The sequence below is a fragment of the Eupeodes corollae genome, chromosome 3, assembly GCF_945859685.1.
Source record: "Eupeodes corollae chromosome 3, idEupCoro1.1, whole genome shotgun sequence".
NCBI lineage: Eukaryota > Metazoa > Arthropoda > Insecta > Diptera > Syrphidae > Eupeodes > Eupeodes corollae.
In genome coordinates, this window is record NC_079149.1 from 110,831,462 (window position 1) to 110,857,730 (window position 26,269).

The window sequence follows — 26,269 nt, forward strand, 5'->3', positions numbered from 1 at the left end:
AGCTAATGAAAATACTAATAGGTTTAAGTTATTATTATTGTTGTTAACAATGTTTCTCTAATATTCTATATTTCGATCTACATCTATAATTCTATAATTATATTTAGTGCTAAATGACTATTCTAACTTATGAATTTATAATACACGTACGATTATGATGCTGTCTAAAAGTTCACAGAAGTTTTTTTTTTTTAAATTGGTTTTTGCTTCAACAATAACGGTACTTAACGGTTCTAAAATGGTTTTTATTTTGATTTTTTATATTAGTGATTCAAACGGTCGTTTCTGGCAGCACAAAGAACTTTCTGCTGTTTTCATATCCACTCCAAAGCTTTGCTTTTGTTTGATTACATGACGAATTCTGAAAACAATGGGGTTAAGGGTTTTTTTAAAAAATTATTTTCCAATACTTATTTTTTTTTTTCAGTTTTAAGGATAATTTGTGTGAAATGTGTGGTGCATTATGTACAATAAATGATTTCTAAATTCTAATTCCTAACTTTGTTTCATAATATTTCGGAACGAGTATATTTACAAAAATCTAATATTTTTTAAGTGGAGAAGTGCGCACGAACCATAATGGGTGGATTAATTAAACCAATACACGGAAATATAAGTTATATAATTTTCTGTAAAATTTTCTCAAAATTGATCTGTGCCACGCTTGTTGAGTGAAATATAATTTCAATCTAATTAAATCGAAAAAAAGTCAAACGTCATAAATCTAGAATGTTCAGAATGTCGTATAGAATTTCGAAACAAATGAAAAGTGTTATTGAAAAATCGTAGAAAACACTTTGTTTTGACAGATGACGGTCTTAGGTTATCACATTTGAATTAATGGAAATAATGATTTAACTTCGTCAACTCCGTAAGAATAGAGTATTCCTGTTAATAATTGGCCAGTTTATATTTCGAAGAACTCAGATTTGTCTGTATTCTCAGAATTATAAACAAAATTTCTCACTATTCCTATCAGAAAACTGAGCAAATAATAGGACCGTTCGCGTACTTTCTGCACTAAAATTCGTAAAAAAAGATATTTTAAATTGTGGGAGTAAAATTCTCTCACAAAAATATAAAACTACAAAAAAAAGTAAGCGAACGGGAAAAAAAATGTTCCCACAATTTGACTGTCAAAAAAAAATATAAATTTTGAAACATCATCGTTTCATTTCGTGTTTGGAATTTATTTATTTTTTTGTAAATGGAAAAATTAAGACAACATGAACTTTAAGCAACATCATGCTGGTCCATTGTTTTTTTTTTTTAATGAAAAAACTTGATTAAATTTACCAGTGTTTTGTTGGGAAATCTATCCATAGTAAAGTAGGATTTTACACGAATAACAAAAACAATATCCATAGTGAGAATAACACCGATAAAAGTTAGAGTAGAATCTCACTATGAATAGGTTTTTGAAATTTATACGAGCCTCGAATGGATATTATGTGATTTCGTTCTCAAATGTTGGTACGATTGATATTGCATTTGTATCTCGATGGCTGTGTTCGTTGAGTAGTTCTGCATTTGAAATCATGTGTGTTTTCCATTGCGGAAAAAACGAATCTATTACTGTTGATATTATTTAGTTTTGTTAGGGAAAATGGACTAACTGGGCTTATTTTGCAAGAAAAAACAATAGAAAAGATATTTATGTTTTGCTATGTTTCCAAAAAAGGTTTATCTCAGTTTAGAATAGATAAATCTCAACTCGATTCAGGTATATAAAGAATTGAGGCGAGCTTCAAGCTCGTTTCAACACCACATGTTAATGTAGTAGTCTAAGAAAAAACTCCCTTTTTGAAGTTTTTTATTATTATTTTGACAGATCTTCTTTCAGTTGTACCAATTTTTAAATACAAAAATCTGGCCACTGCGGATCGTTTTGTTGGGAATTTCTCACTTTACTATATATGAAATGCGAACAAAATGCACGTATTGAAACTTAAAAATTTCAATGTTGTTGCTGTTCTTTGGAAACGAATTTTAAATCTTATAAGTGACAGCAAAAGCGATCATTTTTTTACATTTATTTGAAATTCTATCAAGTTTGACACTTTTCACAAATCACCCCAAAGAAATTGATTGGGCTAATATTTGTAGGTTGGGGAAATATTTTACTTTCTCTCTCTTGAGCGCTCTCTTTAACGAAAAACAACGAAATTTTTGAGTACACGAACAGGATTTAGTTAAATTTCGTTATTTTTCGTAAAAGGTAAAAGGAAGGTATGCAAACGGTCCTAATTTGTATGATTCAAAAAAGAAATGCAAAGCTAATTTGAAGAAGAAAGATTTGACTGTTAATAGTGGAATTGTTTTTTCCTGAACACAGTTTATTTTAATAAATATGATTTAAAATCACGAAAATAAATATAAACTAGCAAAAAAGTGTTCATATATGCGTTCCGCCCCCATGTAATGGTTGGGCTCATCAGAAGTAGACCATTACACCTTGTATTGGCGCATATTTTCTCGAATAAATTGAGATTCCATATAATCCGAGCTATAGAGCAACTGCGAATTACATGTAGCTCGTATTGAATGGAAGGTGTAATGGTCAACTTTTGATGAGCCCAACCATTACATCGGGGCGACTACTTTTATGCTGGTTTATATTTATTTTCGTGATTTCAAATATTATTTATTAAAGCTAATTTGAGTGATATATGAGATTAAATAATCAATTAAGTTTATATTTCATTTGCCTGCTCTGTCAATCTCACAGAGAAAGTTATCAGAAATCTTAGAAATATAAACCGGCAAAATATAATTAGTTCTGTCAACTATGCTGATACAATGGTTAAGTAAATGGACTCGTTTAAATGTCAAAAAATTTTAAGTAACCTTTAACTGTCATATCGGACATTTTTTAAAGGGTTGCCAACTTTCTTTTTCACAAAAGGAAGATTGTTTAAATCTTGAACCATTTTAATGCATGTAACAAGATTTCAAATAAATGTTAACTAAAACGCGAGTTTATTGTATATATAAGTTTAAGGGAAATATAAGTTGTTAAAAAAAATGAATATATTATTTCTTAATACACACAAAAACTTCGCATGATGTGGGTTATTCATGTATGTGTACGTGTAGTGTATTAGTTTTAAAATGTGTGGTTATTTCTTCATAAATGATGTTAGTACTAAAAATTAAATTTCAAATAAATTAAAGACCAACCAATATTTTAATATCTTGACTATTTATTTTTTTTTGTAGCTATGTTTATTTACTTTTTTCAACAAAATATCGTTAACACATAAAAACTAAAATAAAACTATTAATACTGATAAAAAACATTATAATCACAATAAACTATTACTAAATAATATTAAATACACAGATATACATTTACATATCATGATTATATTTTATATTAATATGATTTAATTCTATGAGGTGTGACAAAATCTATATTATATGAAAAGTTAATTAAAATATGATACTAAAATGTAAGTAATGAAAAATTTTCACAATCCAATAACTTTGTTTGCAAACATAAAACACAGCCTATTATTTATATTTTTTGTCATTGATTTTTTGTTTTTTACAAAACTTATGTTTTTAATATTCTTAACATATCCAACATAAAATAATTCACGTTGGGCTGGTTATTGCTTATCAGTATGCATCTATTTTGTTTATGTTTTAATTCATAAATGTTTGTTTTAAGCATCTTAGGAATTTTATTTTTTTCATTTTAAGGCTACTCAGAATTTTATTTTTTTTGTTGGTAAAGAATTGTAATAAGATTAAGTGAGCCTTTAATTATATTAATAAAACAAAAGTTTTAAGATTAATAAATTAGTAATTTACAAAGAGTTTATATTTTGTTTTTAAATATAAAGAAAGGATTGTTTGTTTTGCGAGATTAGATTTATAAAACCCAAAAAATGATAAGTTATTTAAATGCGTTTGATCTCAGAATTGTTTACTGTTAAATACATACAATGTAGATTTTTTAATTTTGACACAATTAATTGACATTCAATGATTTACTTTCAATATTTTGTAAAAAATGTAAAAATGAAAAATTGCACTGAGGAAATGATTTTGCTTTGTAAAATTACACAATCAAAAAATTATGAAAGGATTTGAAACAAAGGATACTTCTCCCTTGCAGAATTTGAAAGAAGTTTTATTCCAGCTTTGAAGACTTAAAAAGTCGTAAACTTTTATTAAACAAAAAAACAACTAGTTTGAGTTAAAAAATGCATTGTATTTATGGATAAAAGTTAAAAAAAAACTGAACAAATTTTAGAGGTGAACTGTCATACTTAAGCTGCGTTTTTACGAATAGGAAAACAGTTGATGCAAACCACCTGATCTGTCAACAATCAAAAATCCAAAGCTATTCAAAAATGTCTGTTATACGTGGAACAGAAGGAACAAAGCTGCTTGTGAGCTCTACGAGCAGAAGAGGAGAGAGGAGATAGAGAGATGTCACAACAGGAATGAGGTACGTAAATTTTACCAAAAGGTAAAAAAAAAACCTTCCAGGAGTACCAGAAACGAACCGAAGCCTGTAAGGACGATCAGGGGAACATCGTAGTAGAACCATAGTCTATGTTGAAAATATGGAAAGACCACTTCTCTAAATTATATAACGGCGATGACGAACCGAATTTCGCTGTAAGGGAGATAGAACCACCCAACCTAGGCGATGCAGATCAACAATTCCGCCTACTCGACCTCGAAGAAGTGGAGATAGCTATATCTAAACTGAAGTCAAACAAAGCTTCTGGAGCTGACGGCATCGCTGCCGAACTATTTAATGCAGCATGCGACGACTTGGTAGGGAGCATGCACCAACTCATCTGCAAAATATGGTCGGAAGAAAGCATGCCCGATGAGTGGAATCTCAGCATAGTGTGCCCGATACATGAGAAAGGAGACTCTCTAAACTGCGCCAACTACAGAGGCATCAGTCTCCTTAACATTGCGTAAAAGATCCTCTCTGCCGTATTATGTGAACGTCTGAAGCCATTCGTCAACAACCTCATTGTTCCTTATCAGTGTGGCTTCAGACCAGGAAAGTCCACTATCGACCAAATATTCACACTACGGCAGATATTGGAAAAAACCCATGAGCTTCAAATCGATACCCACCATCTCTTTATCGGTTTTAAAGCATCCATAGGGAAGTGTTCTACAGAGCATTGTCTAGTTTTGGCATCCCTGTCAAACTTATCCGTTTGTGCAGAATGACGATGGAGAATACACTCTGCTCTACAAGGTCGGAAAAGATCTTACCGATGCATTTGATGTCAAAAAAGATTTTAGACAAGGCGATGCAGTGTCATGCGACTTCTTCAATATCGTTCTGGAATGAATTGTGCTAAACTCAACCGTCAACACTAGAGGCACAATCCTTATCAGTGTGACTTCAGACCAGGAAAGTCCACTATCGACCAAATATTCACACTACGGCAGATGTTGGAAAAAACCCAGGAGCTTTAAATCGATACCCACCATCTCTTTATCGATTTTAAAGCCGCGTATGACAGCATCCATAGGGAAGAGCTCTACAGAGCAATATCTAGTCTTGGCATCCCTGTTAAACTGCACTGTCATGCGATTTCTTCAACATAGTTCTGGAAAGAATTGTGCAAAACTCAACCGTCAACACTAGAAGCATAATCCTTATCAGTGTGTTCCAGACCAGGAAAGTCCACCATCGACCAAATATTCACACTACGGCAGATGTTGGAAAAAACCAATGAGCTTCAAATCGATACCCACCATCTCTTTATCGGTTTTAAAGCATCCATAGGGAAGTGTTCTACAGAGCATTGTCTAGTTTTGGCATCCCTGTTAAACTTATCCGTTTGCGCAGAATGACGATGGAGAATGTACGCTGCTCTATCAAGGTCGGAAAAGATCTCACCGATGTATTTTATGTCAAAATTGGTTTTAGACAAGGCGATGCACTGTCATGCGACTTCTTTAACATCGTTCTGGAAATAATTGTGCAAAACTCAACCGTCAAAACCAGAGGCACAATCTTCCAAAAGTCCATCCAATTACTCGGATACGCAGATGATATTGACATCATTGGAAGATCAAAGCGTGATGTCAGCGGAGCGTTTTTGAGCATTGCAACGGAAGCGAAGAAGATGGGTTTAGTGGTCAATGAGGGCAAGACCAAGTACATGCTGAACAACGACGTCCTGGACTAAAAGGTCACCATGCTATAACTTTTAGGTAGTTAAGGACTTTGTCTACCTAGGCACCGCTATTAAAGCAGACAACGACACCAGTGCTGAATCAAACGAAAAATGCTTCGTTGGCCTTAGAAGGCAATTGAGAATTGAAGTCCTCTCTTGAGCATCTAAAATCACCATCTATAAGACACTCATCATCCCGGTTCTCATTTATGGCGCCGAGGCCTGGACCATGTCAAAGAAAGATGAGAGCATCTTAGGATGCTTCGAGAGAAAAATTCTTCGGGTAATTTTCGGTCCCGTATGCATAGATGGAGAATGGAGGACAGGAACTGTACGGGCTGTACAGCGACACACTTAACAGAGTTAAAGTCCAACAGCTTAGATGCCTAGGTCAGGTAGAACTAATGGACATCAACGCTCCATCCCGGAAGGTCATCGAATCCGATCCCGAGGAACGGCGCGACGCAGTAGAGGAAAACAGCGACTCAGGTGGCGCACGCAGCGTGAAGCCCTCAACCAACTTGGTGTACGAAACTGGAGACAGCTAGCTAGGGACCGAGCTGGCTGGAGATGTATTTTGGTTGAGGCTCAGGTCCGCCCCGGACTGTAGCGCCACTTAAGTAAGTAAGTAAGTATATGTGGCTATCTGACAGAATATCAAATTTTGGTCGAATTTGAAGGAACATAGAGGCATACATTGTTTGCAGTCTAATGGAGTATGGTTTGACGTACCTGTCAAGTTTTATTTGAATTTCGTTCCTATTGCATCAATTTATAAGTAAAATATGAACCTTGAAATTGCTTCACTACTTAAATGAAAAACTTTACCTTTAAAATATATTTTTTTGTGAAATAATTTGTACAATTGTTTTTATCATTAACCATCTTTATAAAACTGACAGGTGACAGATAAACCTCTAGGAAATTATATTTTTATCAAATGTCAACAAATTTAATTTATCATTTAAAAATCACTGATTTGACAGATGAAAATGCATTTCATACATACATATGATATTTCATTCACCAATGGAAGAGTGGTGCCTGTTTGAATTTTAGCTGAAGTTCTGTCAATTTCATAAAAAAAATCTGACATATTTTCTGACAGGATCAGATCAATTGAAATTGAGTGACAACTAAAAGTAAGATTTTGTTTTAAAAATGTTCATATCCTCCGTGCAAATTATAATTATGATTCTTTGATGATTTAGTTTGATTTAAAAAAAGCAAAACGACAAAAAGTATCGTTAAAAAATCAACCACTACAGACTTTTAAAAAATTAAATCAAGTAGAATTGACATCTGGCTTACAGTATGGAATCTTTTTAAGAGGCAAAGATGTAAAAAGTTGGACATTACGAATTTCGTTCATATATAAAATTGTGTAGTTTTTTTTTTATCATGTCACAAATACTTATGTATTTTCTATAAATTTGTCTTTTCTTTTGCAAAGTAAATTTTGCAACAAATTTTCCTTTTTTTTCAAAATTACAATTCAGTATTTTGACTTGAATTGGGTTTTTTATCATTTTTTGTTAAATCCTTATTTTCTTTATTTTTTGTTAAATCCTTATTTTCTTGAACCGAAACTACAGCATCTGTAGCTTGAACTTTAATACTTTTAACGTTATTCAGATCATTGACACTACTTGATTTTGTTGTATTTTCATCTTCTTCATTCATGGTTGAAAGACGCTGATGATGGGAATTGGGTGGACTCGAGCTATTTCTACCTTTCAATTTGTTATCATTGGAGCTGGAATAAGGATTATGGAACAATGTCTAATTTTACAGATAACAATTATTGATATTTAAGGAGCTTTTTAAATACATCAATTTTAATTAAATTGTACATAAGAATTTAAAAAAACAATTAACAAAAGTTAGATTTACAAATAGCTTTTTCATATACAGTTAATAAGTATAAGGTTGAAGTTAGAAATTTAAAGAAGGAACAAAATACAATTTAGCTACATTTTCGATTTATTTAAAAAAGGAAAAATTAAACATACAAAAATAAGAATTTAAATAAACTTACTGATAATTATTTCCATTTATTTTGCGAACTTTTAATGTCACTGGAATTATTAATTGATTATCGGCGCCATTTTCACCATAATTACATTTATTTGGATCTTGATTCCAAATTGTTGTTCGATTGACATCATCCGTAATATTTATTGGAACCTGCATTAAACATCCATTTGCTAGAGGTATGTGGACGTTACTTGTTCGTGAGGAGTAGCCATCATTTATATGATGGTGGCCAATATCCTTAAAAAACAGTTTAATTTTACATACAAACAATATACGTTTTTTTTGTAACTTTTTTGTTTTCTTATCTTTTAAATTAGATATTTTTTGTATTTATTTAGTCACAGCTTTTAAGCGACATTGAGATTTAACAAAAATAATTATTTAATTCTTATTTGTATGCAAAATATAGTTTTTAATTTTTGTTTGTTGCTTAAATAATGGTTTTGTTATGATTTTGTTTTTTAGGTGGAAAAAGATACATTGTTTGAAGTGATGGTAGAGCAAAGAATTACAAAAAATACAAAACATCAATTGACACAGTAAATTTGTATAGATAAACTTATAATGTGCAACAATTTTTAGTTACTCAAAATATTTGTTTAAAGTTGTGCATCAGAATATTTTGTTCAATTATCAAAAGAAGGCTTTATTTATCATTCTTCCAATGACATAGGTTAATAAAACTTAAGTGTTAAAAAATGTGTAAAAGTTTGCTTGGCAACGAGACATTTTGTTTCTGTAAAAACTAATTGTTTTTGAAGTCTTTTGTTTGTACTAAAAAGATTAATTAAAAGCTCCAAATTTGTTGAGTATTTTCAGGAATGTTTATAATTTGCAAAATGAGTCTCATTTGTTAACTTTCAAAAATTACGGTGATGACAAAGAAACAATGCTCGTTTTTTAATATAAACACAGAACCCCTTATACAAAAACCTTTCAGAAAAGAAAAGCAAAACGCTTATTGATTTGATCCTTTAATCGACAACCATCATCACATAGTTTGTATTTCCGGTAAGCGTCAATTAAAAACAATAAAGACTTTTTTTAAGTTGCTCATTCCGAGGTTTCATCCTTGTGTCTTCTTCCCACTAGAGAATTTAACAGAGACGGAAGTGGTGAAATGTCAGCGTTTAATTGGGCAATACCAAAAGAAACCAACTGTTTTAGTCGATTTTTTGTCATGCTTCGTTCAGATCTTGAGGTTAAAAAACATGGATTATTTATACGACCATCGTCATAAACAACTGGGGAATACATCCGCTCTACTGAAATTACGGAAACGACTCTTTCTGCCCAGGGAAAAGGCTACTTGACTAAAACATAGTGTAGTAGAATAAATTGTTTCCAATTTCGTAAAAACCTAAAATATTTGTTTTATGTTTATTGACATTGATTACTGAACAAAATTGTTCAAAATTGAAAAAAAAAACATTGTTTTAAATAATTCCTTTGTTGTTTTTTACATTGAGACTTAAAATTGTTTTTTTCTGGATGTCTGTCTTTGAGAAAAGCTGTATCACAATTATGTTGGCGTTGTGGTGCTGTGGTATACCTTATGACCAATTGTATATTTCGTTATTTTGGTATTAACTCGTCTATTAACGATAATTATTAAACAACTGTCAACTGCTTCCGAAAACCGTCACATTTACAGAAACAACTTTAGGCTCAAATGGTAGTTAATTTATTTGCCTTTTAGAATATTTTTGTAGTGAAAAAATTCTACTTCAGTGTAAAAATACCAATACGCAAAAAAGGCTAAAAATTTTGTGATTTTTTGGACATCTTGCCTTCGGCGCTCGAAGTCGGAAACTTGTATTATTAATTAGGCCAACATCATGCACAAGTAACAAACAAATCAGAACTACCATATTTAACGCATTGTCTGATGTATATACCACATACAGTGATAGAAAAAATAATAAAAACGAAATTTATTTTTACATATTCAGCCCCATTATTGCTTCTGCAGGAAATATTAACTCAGTGCACACTGTGCCCTAGCTACGATATTAAAATAGGTACTTGGACTTGTCCAGATCAATCTACTGTCAACCAGATTGACCGTATTGCGATCGACGCCAGACACGCTTCCAGCATCATGGATGTACGATACCTTCCGAGGAGCTTACATAGACTCGGACCACTACCTCGTTGTAGCCAAGGTAGCACTTCGGATTTCCAGACCCAAGGCAAAACAGGGAGGTGCTGGGAGAAGGTACAACTTCGAACGGCTACAATCGCCAAATCCTTTTCTGACTGAGTTACAAGTAACCTCTCTCGAAGTTCTCTGCCGCCAACACAATGTATCGAAAACCAGTTGCAACATTGCCAAGATGCAATCAGAGAAGCCGCCTCTGATGTACTGGGTTTCAAACAGCCACCAATAAGGAACCCCTGGTTTGATAAGGAATGTCGGCAGGCAAATGCAGCGGCGCTGCATAAAAAGACGAGAGCTCCTCATGAATTCTACGAGCAGAAGAGGCAATGCCGATCTCAGAAGTATGAGAAGCGAGCGGTCGAAGATGTTGAGAGGTTTAAAAGCAGGAATGAAGTTCGAAATCTTTATGAACAGGTGAAACGAAATTCACAGGTACATACACCTAGAACCGAAAGCTGCAAAGACGAAGGTGGAAACATCATATTGGAACCGCAGTCAATGCTGAGGATATGGAAGGACCACTTCTGCAGACTGTATAACGGCGACGACGAACTGAATTCCGCTGTCAGGCAGGATGACCCATTCAACATAGACGACGAAAGCCAACAATCCCGTCCTTCCGCCTTAGATGAAGTAAAGAATGCCATATCTAAGTTGAAGTCTAATAAAGCCGCTGGAGCAGATGGCTTGAATGCCGAGCTCTTAGATGGATATAAGTTGGTTAGGAGCATGCACCAACTTATCTGTAAGATATGGTCGGAAGAAAGCATGCCCGTTGAATGGAACCTCAGTATTGTTTGCCCGATCCTAAAAAAAGAACTGCACCAACTATAGAGGAATCAGTCTACTTAACATCGCCTATACAAAATCTTCAACAACCTAATAGGTGTTTATCGTAGTACCCGTGGCATGATGGTTAGTGCGTTGGACTGTCATACCAGAGGTCTTGGGTTCAATCCCTGCCTATGCCATCTAAAGTCTTTTCACGGGTACTGCCACTTGCGAGGAATTGACAAATTCTCCAAGAGTAACTCTTGTCATGAAAAAGTGCTTTCTCAAATTAGCCGTTCGGAATCGGCATAAAAACTGTAGGTCCCCTCCATTCCTGACAACATTACTCGCACACAGGAATGGTTGAGAGTTGTAAGTCACTAGGCGCTGGTTCTTCATGGACTGTTGCGCCACCCAATTTATTTATTTATTTAATAGGTGTTTATCAGTGTGGTTTTAGACCAGGAAAACAAATTATATTTTATTGTTTTAGTTTAAGAAAAATTGTGTTAATTAGTTTCAAGTTTATTGTTACTATTTTTTTTCCGGTGGACATAAATTTAGTTAATTTTTTGTTATTTGAGTTTTGAATCAAGTTTTTTATTTTTCTTTATTATTGAAAGCGTACTTCAATATATTTTAAATTAAAAATGTAACATTAAAAAAATAATGCATTTCAACGAAAGAAATTTAAAAATTGAAAACAATACAAGTCGTTTCTATTATTTTTTCCATGACTGTAGTTACTGAACTAAAGCAAAAATCAGCCAAATTTCTACCAGCGATTTACGAAAAACTTCAAGTTTCTGGAAACTTAGTTGCGTCGTCGTTGCGACGAAGTGCCATCGAAATTAATGCAACTTTAAGTATTGGACGTTAAATTATAATTATACAGAAACCATAATACAAACAAAAATGCACAAATATATCTTCTAAACATAATGTAAAAATCGTCGAATATGATAAAAGTCATTCCTTAACTTAAAAATTCCCCCCACAAGCTATCAATAAATTATGAGGTAAAATGTATTGAGCCATACTCATAGTTCTTTGATAAGTTATGATTTTGTCTTTGCTAAACTAAACTTCAGTTTATGTTATTCATAGTAAATTTAAACCCAATTTACCCATTTTAAAACGATATCCTGGAGTCTAAATATAAAACACGACAGAAGCTATGTTTAGCTGTTTTTAAATCTATAAAACGTCAAAAAAAATTAAAATGTCAAAAGACTTAAGCCTATATCAACATTTTGATATTTTTCTGGTTGTTGAAATACCAACCAACAGAAATTGGAAACTTTGCTTAACCCGATTCCATTATTTTGAAATAGATAAGGACAATTTTATGAAATGTATCAATTCGAATAAAAAAAACGGTCAAGTTTATGATTGGCCTTCCAAATATTGAAGATCGAAATTTAATGAACGGTTTGCCAATGTGACTTATGCACATAAAATTTCTTAACTAACAACAAATAGAATAATTTAAAGGATTTCAAAAATTTTGGCTCTCCAGCTAACGCAATTTATTTTGTTCCCCTCCACAAGACATTTTGTATAGGTTTAAGTGAAAGTGTACTAAAATTGTAGTAGAATTTTCCTTAAACCGTGAAAAGCAGTTGTGTCTAACCTAGACACAGAATTATGAACTTCTGCTGTCAGTTGAATAAAAGGAAAACTCATTCAGCTGAGATTTTGGCAGAATTAGAACTGACATGAAATCAGGGTAATTTTTCTTGATTAAATTTCAATTCAACTTTCCAAGAAATGTCCTTAATGACATTAGGTCATAATTTTCTTTTAATATTATGCGTGCACTAAAGGGGTTAAAAATACCCTTATAATGATTAAACACAGTGCGAGGAATTAGGAAAGGAGGATTGGATTTGAAAGGAGAAACACAAGCACATTGGTTTTGAATGTCTGCACCTTGGATTTATTGAGCCTGGTAAAGCATTCCGTACCCGTGGCATGATGGTTTGTGCGATGGACTGTCATGCAAGGGGTCTTGGGTTCAATCCCTGCCTGTGACACCTTAATTTAAAAAAAAAATAGTTTTCGCGGGTACTGCCTCTTGCGAGGAATTGACAAATCCTTCAAGAGTAATTTGTCATGAAAAAGTGCTTTCTCAAATTCGCCGTTCGGATTCGGCCTAAAATTGTAGGTCCCTTCCATTCCTGGCAACAGTACTCGCACACAGGAATGGTTGAGAGTTGTAAGTCACTAGGCCCTGGTTCACAACGGACTGTTGCGCCACCCAATTTATTTATTTTTTTAAAGCATTCCACATTCGTGAAGTGCGGCTAAAGAAAGAATCTCTGTACTTAACACCACGTCCGAAATTGGTCTCTAGGGCAAACTGATGGGCATTCCTAGCAGTACGGGTGTTACGGTTGAAAATAATTATTGTTAAGTAACAGTTACACATATTTGTTTATCAATTTTAATTTATCTGTGTCATAATTGATGTTTTTCTACAAGAGTGTTCAACTTAAAAAAAATATACAACATCAACAAGAACAAGAAAGGTTTACAGAGCTGTGATTCTAATAATAAAATAAAAATAGTAAAAAAAACAACAAAAAGTTATATCAGCATTTATTATTATTTATTATTTATTTTTTATTTTTCTATTATTATTTTTATTTAAATTTTAATAGTGATTAAACATAATATAAATGTTAATTGCAATACGAATTCTCTTATAATGAGTTCATTGTAAATGTATTATGTGTTTTCTGCATAAACTTCATTGGAATGTATTTTTAATTAAATTTATCTTATATTAAATATTTCTTAAAATTTAAAATATATTATTATTTTCTTAGTTTGGTAAATATTCTGCTTAAATAAATGTTCCTTTTATATAGTTTTAAGTTTGCCATTAAAAAATGTAACCTTATTTTACATAATCCTTCTAATGTAAACTATTTAAATTTATGTCAAATGCACTTTATCATGTAAAATTGTGAACTGTTCAAAATATCCGTCTTTTATTAGTTGAAAAACGCACGCAATATAATATTTTTATTTACATAATTGATTTATTTGTTTTAATACAAATTGACTATCAAAACTAATTCTAAGTTCTAAATTATTCTATAAAACAAATCGTCACTCAAAAGCTAAAGTATGATTTTATTTTAAGATCTATTTTAAAGTAATTGCACTTTTGGCCTTTATTTTTGTTGTTATATTAAAATAATTAAGATCCCTGATACCACAAAAAATATTTTGAATTGACTAAAACTTATTGGAATTGTTCGGTTGAAAATATTTTACTAATTTTAATTTCTTATTGGAAAAAACCTAAAAGGATTTTTTTCGTTAAAGTTCGATGAAGTTTAGTTGAACTTGGCCAAAACTAATCTCAATTAAATAAGCAATAACTCACTGGCTTCACGCTTAATTTTATGAAACATACATTTAAATGTTGAAAAGGCCACTGCTACGAAAACGAATGCCCGGACTCCAAAAGATGTTACACGGGTGATCTAACCAAAATTTGTATTATAACCCCTTTTAAAGACTGTTTTCAGCATATAATTGATTAAAAAGTTTGAGGCTTTTAGACTGTAAACAGTTATTTTATTCAAAGACAAATTTATTTCTCACAGTACTATAATATAAGTTATCGAAATTGTGGAAAATTCACTTCTTAATTTCTGTGCGTACTTATGGCCTTACAGTTTTTTTTAACCCTTCAATTAGTTAAGTAGTGTCCTAAAATTAATCCATGTGTTGTAGTTGACTACTAAATAAGATCTTCCTTAAAACTTCGGTCTTGAGTAATCCAGATTAATATTTTTGGTGCGTTTGTCAATTTTAACTCTCCGACACGGCTGGGTTGAGGGGAGGGCGAACGGGGCGGAAGCCCGGGGCCTCCACAAACGGGGGCCTCCGCAATAGAGACTTTGGAAAATGTTTGTTTGAAATTCAAACTAGTTAATACTAGTAAACATATTTTCCTTTGATTTTTTTTTCATCTTCCAATAAAGAGCAAAAAGTAATCGTGACGAATGAAGATTAGTGGTCTCGAAACCGCTTGGTTTTCAACATTTTGGAACGATATCTTGGAGCGATTCAACGCTCCAAACAAGATGTTGCAAGACACGAAAATGATTCTGAATCGGCAATGCGTGCACTAGAATCATTGAAATCATTCGTGGAATCAAAACGAAATGATTTTGATAAATACAAAAATATCCCATACTAATGACTATGTACAATCACGCACCCGCACCAGAACTAGAAATGTAAGGTTGAATCCGTTCGATTACGGAAAAGCACAAGACGCAAATCTGTCACCCAAGGAAAAATATAAAGTATCCTTCATTCCAGTGATTGACCAGCTATCGGCTTCTATTACAGAAAGATTGCATGCCTATGAAGCTGTACGTTCGAGATTTGGATTCCTGAATCAAATCGAGAAGATGTATGCTGAAAATTTGCACGCTGCAACAGAGGCATTGGTGAAAGTGTATCCGGAAGATTAAGAGCCTAGACGGTAATGCGTTGGTCCAATTCGTGTCTTTGGTTGACTCATGCAAAAAAGGAAAAGGACTATGGAACCGATCAATCGCTTGAACTATTTTACTACCGAATTCTTGAAAATCTAAATTTCAGAGCTACATTCCCAAACCTCGAAACTGCATTGAGAGTGTATTTGGTTTTAATGGTAACAAATTGCGCTGAAGAGCGCTGAAAGCATTGAAAGCGATTTACTCAGAGAACTGGATTTCAACGAAATCATCAACGATTTTTCGGCAAAAAACCTCGTTCTTTAAACCTAAAATTTAATTTCCGATAATTTTAGTTCCGTTTATATTTATACACTGCCAATCACTAGGATGAGGCCACATATTTTTCAACCGATTTTCGGTCCGATACCTGTTGGAATTTGTTTAACCCGGAAAATTTTACTACTTGAGAGTAGGTACATATTTTCTTAAAACAAAGTGATACAATTATAGGGTTAATTAGAAAAGACCGTTGGAATTTCCCTACATTAATGAATGAGCTACCTAAAAAGGATATAAAAAAGTGAGTCACTAGGATGAGGCCATTGCGAAAATTTCGTTGTAGAAGTTGACATCAGCAATTTTTTTCAAAATTTGGGTTACAATATTTAAGAGCGTTTTACAAATAACTATTTTTATTAAATTTCAACTACAAATGGGTTCCGGAAAGACGTTGACAGTAGCAGAAAGAGGACAAATCGATGCTTTCAAGGAAATGGGACTCTCAAGCCGAGAAATAGCAAGGAAGCTGAACAGAAGTTAGACAGTTGTAAACAACTATCTTGCTGATCCTCAAAACTATGGAAAAAACCAAAAAGGACGCACAGCCCAAGCAACAACATCCCGAGAAAACCGGTTAATTTTACGTATTGCTTCAAATTCTACTCAATCAGCTACTAAAATAAGGTCCAAAAGCGGAGTATCAGCCAGTATTTCGACAGTCCGAAGGATAATAAGAAAAGATGGTACTATCCAGAGAAGAAAACTCAAAAAGAAACCTGTTCTAAAGCAAGTACACAAGGAGCTGCAAATGAACTTTGCAACAGAACATGTCTCTTGGAGCAGTCAATGGAAACGCGTCGTCTTTTCGGATGAAAAAAAGTTAAGCCTTGACGGCCCCGATGGTTACAACTTTTATTTCCATGATTTAAGAAAAGAGGAACTAATTTTGGGAAGACATCACAGCCGTACATCAGGTGTTATGGTGTGGGGAGCCCTACTATGGCAAAATCGAATTGGAGTTTCTTTCTCCAACAATGATCGGAAACAGCTACAAATACTTGTTGGAACGCTCATTTCCGAAGATGAAAAATATTTTTGGACCTCTGCCTTGGATTTTCCAACAAGACAATGCCCCCATCCACACTTCCAGGGTTGTCAAAAGCTGGATTTTATCAGAAAACGTAGAGCTTTTGCCATGGCCACCCTATTCAACGGACTTGAACATAATCGAAAACGTATGGGCATGGCTATCTGGAAAAGTTTATGAAGGCGGTAGACAATTTGAATGCAAGGACTCCTTAATTGAAGCTATCCGTGATGCCTGGGACGAGATTTCACTTGACTATTTAAAAAAAACTCTATGATTCCATTTCAAACCGTCTAATAGAGGTCATATCGAAAAATGGGGGGCGTACTCATTATTAATTGAGAAAAACTTAATAAATAAATGTTTGAAAACCAAAAACTGTAAACATTTCTTTCATTCTTTGATATTTTATAAGATTTTTCATGTGGCCTCATCCAAGTGACGCACTTTTTCATACTGTTTTTAAGTAGCTCTTTAATTAATGTAGGGAAATTCCAACTGTTTTTTCTATTTAGCCCCTTAATTTTATTACTTTTTTTAAAGAAAATATCTACCTACTCAAATGTAGTAAATTTTTACTGGTACGAAATTTCCAGCAGGTATAAAGAACGAAAATCGGTTGAAAAATATGTGGCCTCATCCTAGTGTATGTGTTTGGTCAATACTAAAGGAATCTACGATTTCACCATAAAATATTTATTGAAAAACTCGAATGAAAAAAAATGGTTTACTTTATTTTGAAAATAATTGGGGCGATTGGGACTCCGCTCCTTTATTGCTCCGAGGCTTCTGGATCCCTAAATCCGGCCCGCCGATTACCGTTAGATATTTCAACCGCTATCAAACCTACCTTAACCCAACGATATTAGTCATTTAAATTGCTCGACCACGAGTATAATATCGACCACGATTGCAAGCTGGGACTTGTATTTTTTATCAACACTTATTTAATGATTCTTGAAATTTTGATAAAACTTTAATCCCCGAATTATTTAAAAACATGACTTTTAAAAGTTCAATATATTAAAATTTTACTATTTACCCTCTTACGTGATGGAAAAAAATAGGATCGAATTTTTAATTTTAGTTTTAAGTATAATATTTTTTTAATTTTAAGTAAAAAAATGAAAGAAAGTATGTATTTTACAAGACCTTAAGAAATTTAAGTAGTTGACTTTTAAATAACTTTGAAATAATATAAAAATCAATAAAAACGAGTTTTTTTAAAGTGTGCAAATAATTATTAATTAAATTAAAATATTGTGGGTGTGTAGAATTAACGCCGCCACACCATGCGATTATTTTGCGCATAACAATTTTAGCTTTTAAATTCTTAAAGTAATTTTTTTATTTTCAAATTTACAAAATAAAAGCAAAAAGGATCAAACTAGATATGTATACAAAAAATAAATACAACAATTTGTTTTCTAAATGGTGACTAGCTAGGTGTAAATTGAATTAAAATTATTAATGTTTAGGTTAAAGAAAAAAAAAACATCCAGTCAAATAAAATTTTCACTCCAGTAATTGAAACAAGTTAGCGTGAAATTAATTAAAATTGTTTTTTAATCCTATTTGACTGGACATTGAACTTAAATGTACACAATTAAGTAATATCGCAATTTGTGATAAATACTCAACTCAAATTGATTGTGAAATTAATGAAATATTTTATATAAATTTTGTGTGTTCGATAGGTATAAGTATATTATTTAAAAAGGGAGAAAAAAGTGAAATAGGTGTGTGTATTTATATAGAAATGTTAAATTGTGAGCGCATTATTTTTTATTTCCTAATGTTTTATGACTATTTTCACCTAAACAACAAACTAACAATCTACCAAACATTCCCACCTCGGCTGTTCCATCCTCCAATTGATGTAAATCATCATCAATAGCAGCACGTTTTGTCATTTCTGGCATTATATCATCAAGTATTTTCAGTTCACGTCGTGTAAATAATAAATCCAATGATTTTCGTATTCCAATCATAACAACTAACATCAATGGGAATAATATTGATGTTTGTGGGAATGATTTTATAAGCCACAATACAATAAGGCATGCCAATTGAATCAGTGTGAATATGTGAACTCTTTTGATTGGAACCTGAAATCAAAAAGAAAAAAAAATGATTTTTACATTAAATATTAAGAAAACTTAAAAATTTACTATGAAAAGATTCAAAAGTTGGCTTAACGAGTTAGATTTTTAAAAATACGTAATTCATATTTAACCCGAAGTTTAAAAATTTCAAGTATAATAAGAATAAAAATGTATTGGTGGCAGGATTTGTTTCGGTACTCAGTACTTAAAAATGTTAAGTATTAGCAAGTACCTAAGCAGTTATTGAACAAAATTTCTAAGTAATTAAACAGTACTTCTAAGTATTTATACAATACTTCAAAATACTTATACAGTACTTCTAAGTAAACGGAGATTTTTTAAGAGCTTGAGAACTTTTTTAAAAAAAAACGCATAAAATTTGTAAAATCTCATCGATTCCTTATTTGAAACGTTAGATTGGTCCATGACATTTACTTTTTGAAGATAATTTCATTTAAATGTTGACCGCGGCTGCGTCTTAGGTGGTCCATTCAGAAAGTCCAATTTTGGGTAACTTTTTCGAGCATTTCGGCCGGAATAGCCCGAATTTCTTCGGAAATGTTGTCTTCCAAAGCTGGAATAGTTGCTGGCTTATTTGTGTAGACTTTAGACTTGACGTAGCCCCACCAAAAATAGTCTAAAGGCGTCAAATCGCATGATCTTGGTGGCAAACTTACCGGTCCATTCCTTGAGATGAATTGTTCTCCGAAGTTTTCCCTCAAAATGGCCATAGAATCGCGAGCTGTGTGGCATGTAGCGCCATCTTGTTGAAACCACATGTCAACCAAGTTCAGTTCTTCCATTTTTGGCAACAAAAAGTTTGTTAGCATTGAACGATAGCGATCGCCATTCACCGTAACGTTGCGTCCAACAGCATCTTTGAAAAAATACGGTCCAATGATTCCACCAGCGTACAAACCACACCAAACAGTGCATTTTTCGGGATGCATGGGCAGTTCTTGAACGGCTTCTGGTTGCTCTTCACTCCAAATGCGGCAATTTTGTTTATTCAACCAGAAATGAGCCTCATCGCTGAACAAAATTTGTCGATAAAAAAGCGGATTTTCTGCCAACTTTTCTAGGGCCCATTCACTGAAAATTCGACGTTGTGGCAGATCGTTCGGCTTCAGTTCTTGCACGAGCTGTATTTTATACGGTTTTACACCAAGATCTTTGCGTAAAATCTTCCATGTGGTCGAATAACACAAACCCAATTGCTGCGAACGGCGACGAATCGACATTTCACGGTCTTCAGCAACACTCTCACAAACAGACGCAATATTCTCTTCTGTACGCACTGTGCGCATTCATGTGGTTGGTTTAATGTCCAATAAAGTAAACTGAGTGCGAAACTTGGTCACAATCGCATTAATTGTTTGCTCACTTGGTCGATTATGTAGACCATAAATCGGACGTAAAGCGCGAAACACATTTCGAACCGAACACTGATTTTGGTAATACAATTCAATGATTTGCAAGCGTTGCTCGTTAGTATGTCTATTCATGATGAAATGTCAAAGCATACTGAGCATCTTTCTCTTTGACACCATGTCTGAAATCCCGCGTGATCTGTCAAATACTAATGCATGAAAATCCTAACTTCAAAAAAATCACCCTTTACTTACACAGTACTTCTATGTGCTTGAACAATACTTCTAAGTACTTAAACGGTACTTCGAATCAATCCCTGCGTTCAATGATACAAGTCCTAAGTGGGCAGCATACTGGATTGAAAGTTTGCCATATCAATGCCCAACGTTTGAGTCCAAAATTAGATGAATTTCGGTATTTATTTATAAATTCTAAGATTGACGTGGTTTGTGTTAGTGAAACATGGTTCATGGTAACAAACTGATAATTGCCTCCAATTGCAAGATGACCTTAACATGCTTATAGAGTTGTGCAAGAAAAATCAATAATCTTTAAACATTTCAAAATGTCAATCTTTCTCATTTTATCGTTCTTACTGTCCTACTTTCTTCGAATATAAAATTGGCGGTAGTATTCTTGAAATAGTCAATGAAAAGAAAGATATTGATGTTGTTTTTGATTCAAACTCAATTTTATCAAGCATGTTGAATATATTGCTGCCAAACTTAACTACATGATTGGTTTTATTAAAAGAAATTCAACAGACTTTTCAGACCCTTAGGTTAGGTTGGAGTGGCTGTCCAGATGTCATTGACACACGTAGACCTCAAGGGTCACTTCAGGTGATACCACTAATGAGGTTACTCATGGGAGAGTAATGAATTTAAACAAACCATTTTGTACTTTTAATAAAGTTAGAGAGACGTTTTGTGTCAATCGTTGCCAGTTCACTGGTATTATCGAAGAAGGGATTACCGAGAAAGTAATTCCTTCTAATGGAGAGTGCTGGACATGTACATAGAAGGTGTTGGACTGTTTCCTCTTCCTCCTCGTCCATGCAGCTTCTACAGAAGTCATTTGTGTAGACCCCTAGCCTCAGACCATGTCTTCCTATGAGGCAGTGTCCCGTTATTACTCCAATTGTAGAGCTTATACTTTGTCTGCTCAGTGATATCAAGCTTTTTGACCGTTTTAAGTCAATACTTGGCCACATTTGCTTGGTTGCTAGGCAGGTGTACTTTGTGACTATCTAGCATTTGTTGTTTCTAGAGCATATTGCTTGAGAAGATATTTGCATGTAGCAAGTGGTGTTCCTATGTTATGTTTTTGTTTAACATAAGTCAGAAGTGTTCCGTTTTTGACGAGCTCATCGGCTTTGCAATTTCCCGGAATGTCTCTGTGGCCCGGCACCCAAATGAGGTGAATGTTAAACTGTTCCGTCATCTCATTCAGAGATGGTTGACAATCGTTGACTGTTTGAGAGTTTGTGGAGACAGACGCGAGAGATTTAAAAGCGGCTTGGCTGTCTGAGAAGATTCGTATATCCTTACAAGATATAACGTTTTCTTTGAGCCAGGATAGTGCTTCTTTAATCGCCATTACTTCTGCCTGGAATACACTACATTTATTGGGAAGTCTATAGGATAGACTGAGATTCAGTTGTTCTGAAAAGATACCACTTCCAACTCCTTGATCGGTCTTTGAACCGTCAGTATAGAAGTGTACCGCATCGTCTTCCAGGGGTCCCTCTTCTTCCCAGGAGGATCTTGAAGGGATGGGTACCAAATACCATTTTTGGGGTGGTATAGTCTAAGCGATCTGGGATAGATCTGAAATTGTCTAGAGTAGTAGTATGTCCAGTATTGTTACTGGTCCATTGAGAGGTGGCTCTAAGCCTTACACATGAGTTGGCAGCCAGTGCGATCCACCATACGACGGCTCCATAAATGAGTATCGGCCTGATTACCGAAGTGTATAGCCAGTGGGTTATTTTTGGGGAGAAGCCCCATTTTGATCCTATGGCCTTTTTACAAGTAAAAAGCGCTACAGTAGCCTTTTTGACTCTTTCATCAATATTTGCCTTCCAATTTAGTTTTTTTGTCTAAAATGAGGCCCAAATATTTAGCTTGATCGGAAAAGCTTAATTAGTATTCCTCTAATATTGGGTGGGCTAATCTGAGGAATTTTATATCTTCTCGAAAAAAGTATTAATTCTGTTTTGTGTGGGTCTGACGTCCAATCCACATTGCTTAGCCCATTTAGTAAGCCTGTTTAGGTCATTTTGTAGGAGTTCCGAGAGAACTTGGGGGTGCTTCCCAGATACGGATATCGCAACGTCGTCAGCATAGGCAATCACCTTAAAACCCTCTGCTTCCAGAGCTGTAAGTAGGTCGTTTACTACCATGTTCCATAAAAGAGGCGAAAGGACTCCACCTTGGGGAGTGCCTCGATTCACCGATCTGGTGGTAGTAAAACTTCTCATGTTAGAAATTATTATCCTGCTTTTGAGCATGAGACTTATATGATCTATGAGTGACTTCTCTAATTTCAGCTTATCCATTGCTGTTGTGATCGCCTGGTAACTGACGTTGTTGAAAGCTCCTTCAATATCTAGGAACGCTACCAGGTTATATTCTTTGTATTCGAGGGAATGTTCAATAGTACGTACCAGCGAGCGAAGTGCTGATTCTACTGATTTTCCCTTAAAGTAAGCATGTTGAGCTGTGGAAATGAGACATGGTTTTAAATTATGTCTTATAAATTTCAATCAATCTCTCCAAGGTTTTAAGAAGGAAGGATGATAGGCTGATTGGTCGTAGATCTTTAGGGTTAACGTGTGAGGGTTTCCCTGCTTTGGGAATGAAGACTACTTTTGCCATTCTCCAGGCTTTGGAAATATATATCTCAACTTACACAGCTTGTCAGAATGATTTCCAATCCTTTCAGACCCTTATACTATTAAATCTCTTTTTTGTTCATACGTAAGATCTATTTTAGAATACTGTTGTGTGGTTTGGAACCCATATTATAGAATTCATTCATTAAGAATTAAAAGAGTCCAAGAGAATTTCACTAGGTTTGTTGATGGAAACTTGGATGGAATATTCATATGCTAAACTAAACTAAGATTAATTTCCCAAAATACTTAAGTACTTTAAAGGTTTTTATTTGTACTTACCTGACGCAAAAACATATAATCTGGTTGGTATTTCACTGGCATAAGCATAATTAATATCCTGTCGAAAAATTGAAGTCCCTTCAAAGAAGCCACGCCCATATACAAGAAAACTCCAAACAACACAGGCATTGGAATGTGAGATAATAATGGTGTCAAAAGAACCGATCCACCAATCATTAAAAATATTAAAATATGAGTAACACGTTGTTCTCGAACACCCAAAAACTGCGGTTTCTCTCCTGGAGCAGCACATTCTGATTCCTTTTTCAGTGAATTGACATGATTTATACTTAAAACAGTTGCAGCAACAAACCTATAAGATATAAAATTTTAATTTCTTAATCAAATTCTGAAATTTATTGTTGTGTTTTTTTTTTAATTTACCATGGAAGACCCATAAGACTGCAAATTTCTATCAATATGGCCAAAACAAACAGATCCAAATGATAGCCACAGCCTTTTTTAAGTTTATTCTCTTTTCGATTTATAATAACAGCTGTTATTTGTTGATCCATAAATATCAAAATGGTACCCAACATTGCCGGAAATACAGCAATAATTGGTGTCCAAAATGGATTCTTTGCAGTGAACAATGGAATAACCCACCCTCTTTCGTGAAGAGTTGGTTTAAATTCATGTGGTACTTCTAGTTTGGGTGTTGCTACATTCATAATACCATCAAGGAAAGACATTGAGAAAATGGCAATTATGACGGAAAAGTCACTGATAAATTGACGCACAGCTGATGGGAAGAACAGGGCATTTTTGAAGTCCTTTAAAATCACCGAGACTACGAAAGTTCCCATAAACAGAATAACTGACATCAGGAATACGTTGGCATTTTCGGGTTGATCACAATCCATTCCGAGAAGTGTTCCACTACGAACCTTTAAACATATACAAAAAGAAAAGTAGTGTAAATGTCAAAATGACAAAAAGCTGCCATCAAGTTTTTAAAAAAATGACAGAAGTGACAGAGTTATACTCACCACACATTGCTCTCTGTCGTATTTAGCCCATTCCAAAATGGTGGAATTACTACCCAAGGGTGGTGTGCAAACACAGTCAATCGGCACAGTAGGATGAATTGGGAACTTTTTCCCAATCGCCAGGACATTCTCAACAGCCTAAAGGTTAGAACAGAAAATATCAATTTTCTGTCAAAATTTCAAAAAGGCGAGAAAATCTTCACTCACCTTATAGATAAAAATAAATGCAATCAGGGTTGCAAAATTCTCCTCTGTGAACCTTGTGATGTAACAAACCAGCGCACTTGCATCAATCGCAACTAATATCAACAAGATCACCGTTATCCAAGTCCCAATCCAAAACCGGAAAGTCATATAATCCCATCCTTGATTCTGACAAAAATCATAGACTATCGTTTCGAATACCAAAACCGGCCCAGTCGATCCCAATATCGTCAACGGTTGACCCGAGAAAAATCCATATCCCATACCACAGACAAAACCCGATACCAAAGATTCCATTGCAGCCATATTCTTGCCAGTTGCCTCACCCAACAATCCACCGAATGTAATAATTGGTGAAAGACACGCAAAATATAAGAATATCCATGATGCAACACACTGCAGTGATAATGCATCCGTAAAATCTGACCAATACCACGGAGCCTTCCTTTTGAAATCATTTATAAGACCACCAAATAGACGACCCGTACGTGATAGGCCCGATTCTTCACGTAAACGTTGTTCTTCTTCCTCTTCGTCGACTTCTTCTTTATGAGCTTCAGGAGGACGTTTTCGAACTTCTTGTGATGGTATGGCAGCAGGTGGTTCGATACGAATTGTTGGATCCCATTCACCAGGTGGTAATACTGTAACAGCATCGAGAAATTCATCAATACCAGCTAAGAGATGGTCACGTTTGCGAGCTCTGTAAGCGACCTCGTGAAATATTTCATCGGACATAAGTGTTGCCATTGCACGACCAATTTCATGGAAATTACTATTGCTTCCCGGTGGACCGAGTAATATAAAGAGAAATCTGTAAAAGAAAAAAGAGTAATAAATTTAATTTAAGAATTAATGCTTTGAAACAGTAAAAAAAATGACAGAATGACCGTGTAATAGTCAGTTTAACAGCGGACACTGTAAATTTGTTTAGTGTAACAAATTCAAAGTTTTACTTTAAATGGTTTTGATTGTTTATGGTGGAATATTTTTAAAGTTTGACACTGTAAAAATGAAACACTGTAAAAGCTTAACAGTGTAATAGTGTACAAGTTTGTTTCAATATGACTGGTTGACAGTGTTTTAGTGATACAGTGAAAGTTTTACCATGTGACAAAAGAAAATTGAAATGCTTTAAAAGTTTTACAGGTGTGATAATTACTTGACAGTGTGATAAATATGCACTGTAAAAAATAAACTTAGGGGAAGTTTTACAGTGTAAAAAAGGATTAGATTGTAAAGTGTGGTAAAATTTACACACTGTAAAAGTTTTAAATTGTGATAAATACAAAATTAAACACATACAAGGTTTTAACGGTGTAATTATTGCTTAACAGTGTAATAAATATGCACTGTAAAAAATCAACTTGGTGGAAGATTTACAATATCGAAAAATGATTAGTTTGTTCATTGTGGAAAAAGTGACACACTGTAAAAGTTTTAAATTGTGGTAA

At 33.9% G+C, this 26,269-nt stretch overlaps 1 protein-coding gene across 10 annotated transcripts in view; it reads right to left on the bottom strand.

The window, feature by feature from the left end:
* Positions 1-26,269, bottom strand: part of LOC129952860 (sodium-driven chloride bicarbonate exchanger) — a 96,837-nt gene that overhangs the window by 7,489 nt on the left and 63,079 nt on the right. For 5 of the 10 annotated variants that reach the window (XM_056065747.1, XM_056065748.1, XM_056065746.1 and 2 more), the window contains 7 exons: positions 24,819-25,629; positions 24,612-24,749; positions 24,007-24,509; positions 23,623-23,935; positions 18,822-19,076; positions 8,206-8,441; positions 3,184-7,923 (listed from right to left, as the gene is read on the bottom strand). In XM_056065747.1, coding sequence (XP_055921722.1) covers positions 7,656-7,923; positions 8,206-8,441; positions 18,822-19,076; positions 23,623-23,935; positions 24,007-24,509; positions 24,612-24,749; positions 24,819-25,629 — 2,524 coding nt within the window. In that variant the 3' untranslated portion in view covers positions 3,184-7,655. Of the gene's footprint in view, positions 1-150; positions 362-3,183; positions 7,924-8,205; positions 8,442-18,821; positions 19,077-23,622; positions 23,936-24,006; positions 24,510-24,611; positions 24,750-24,818; positions 25,630-26,269 lie in introns of those variants that run through there. The other 5 variants (XR_008782404.1, XM_056065752.1, XM_056065749.1 and 2 more) reach the window with 5 other exon arrangements.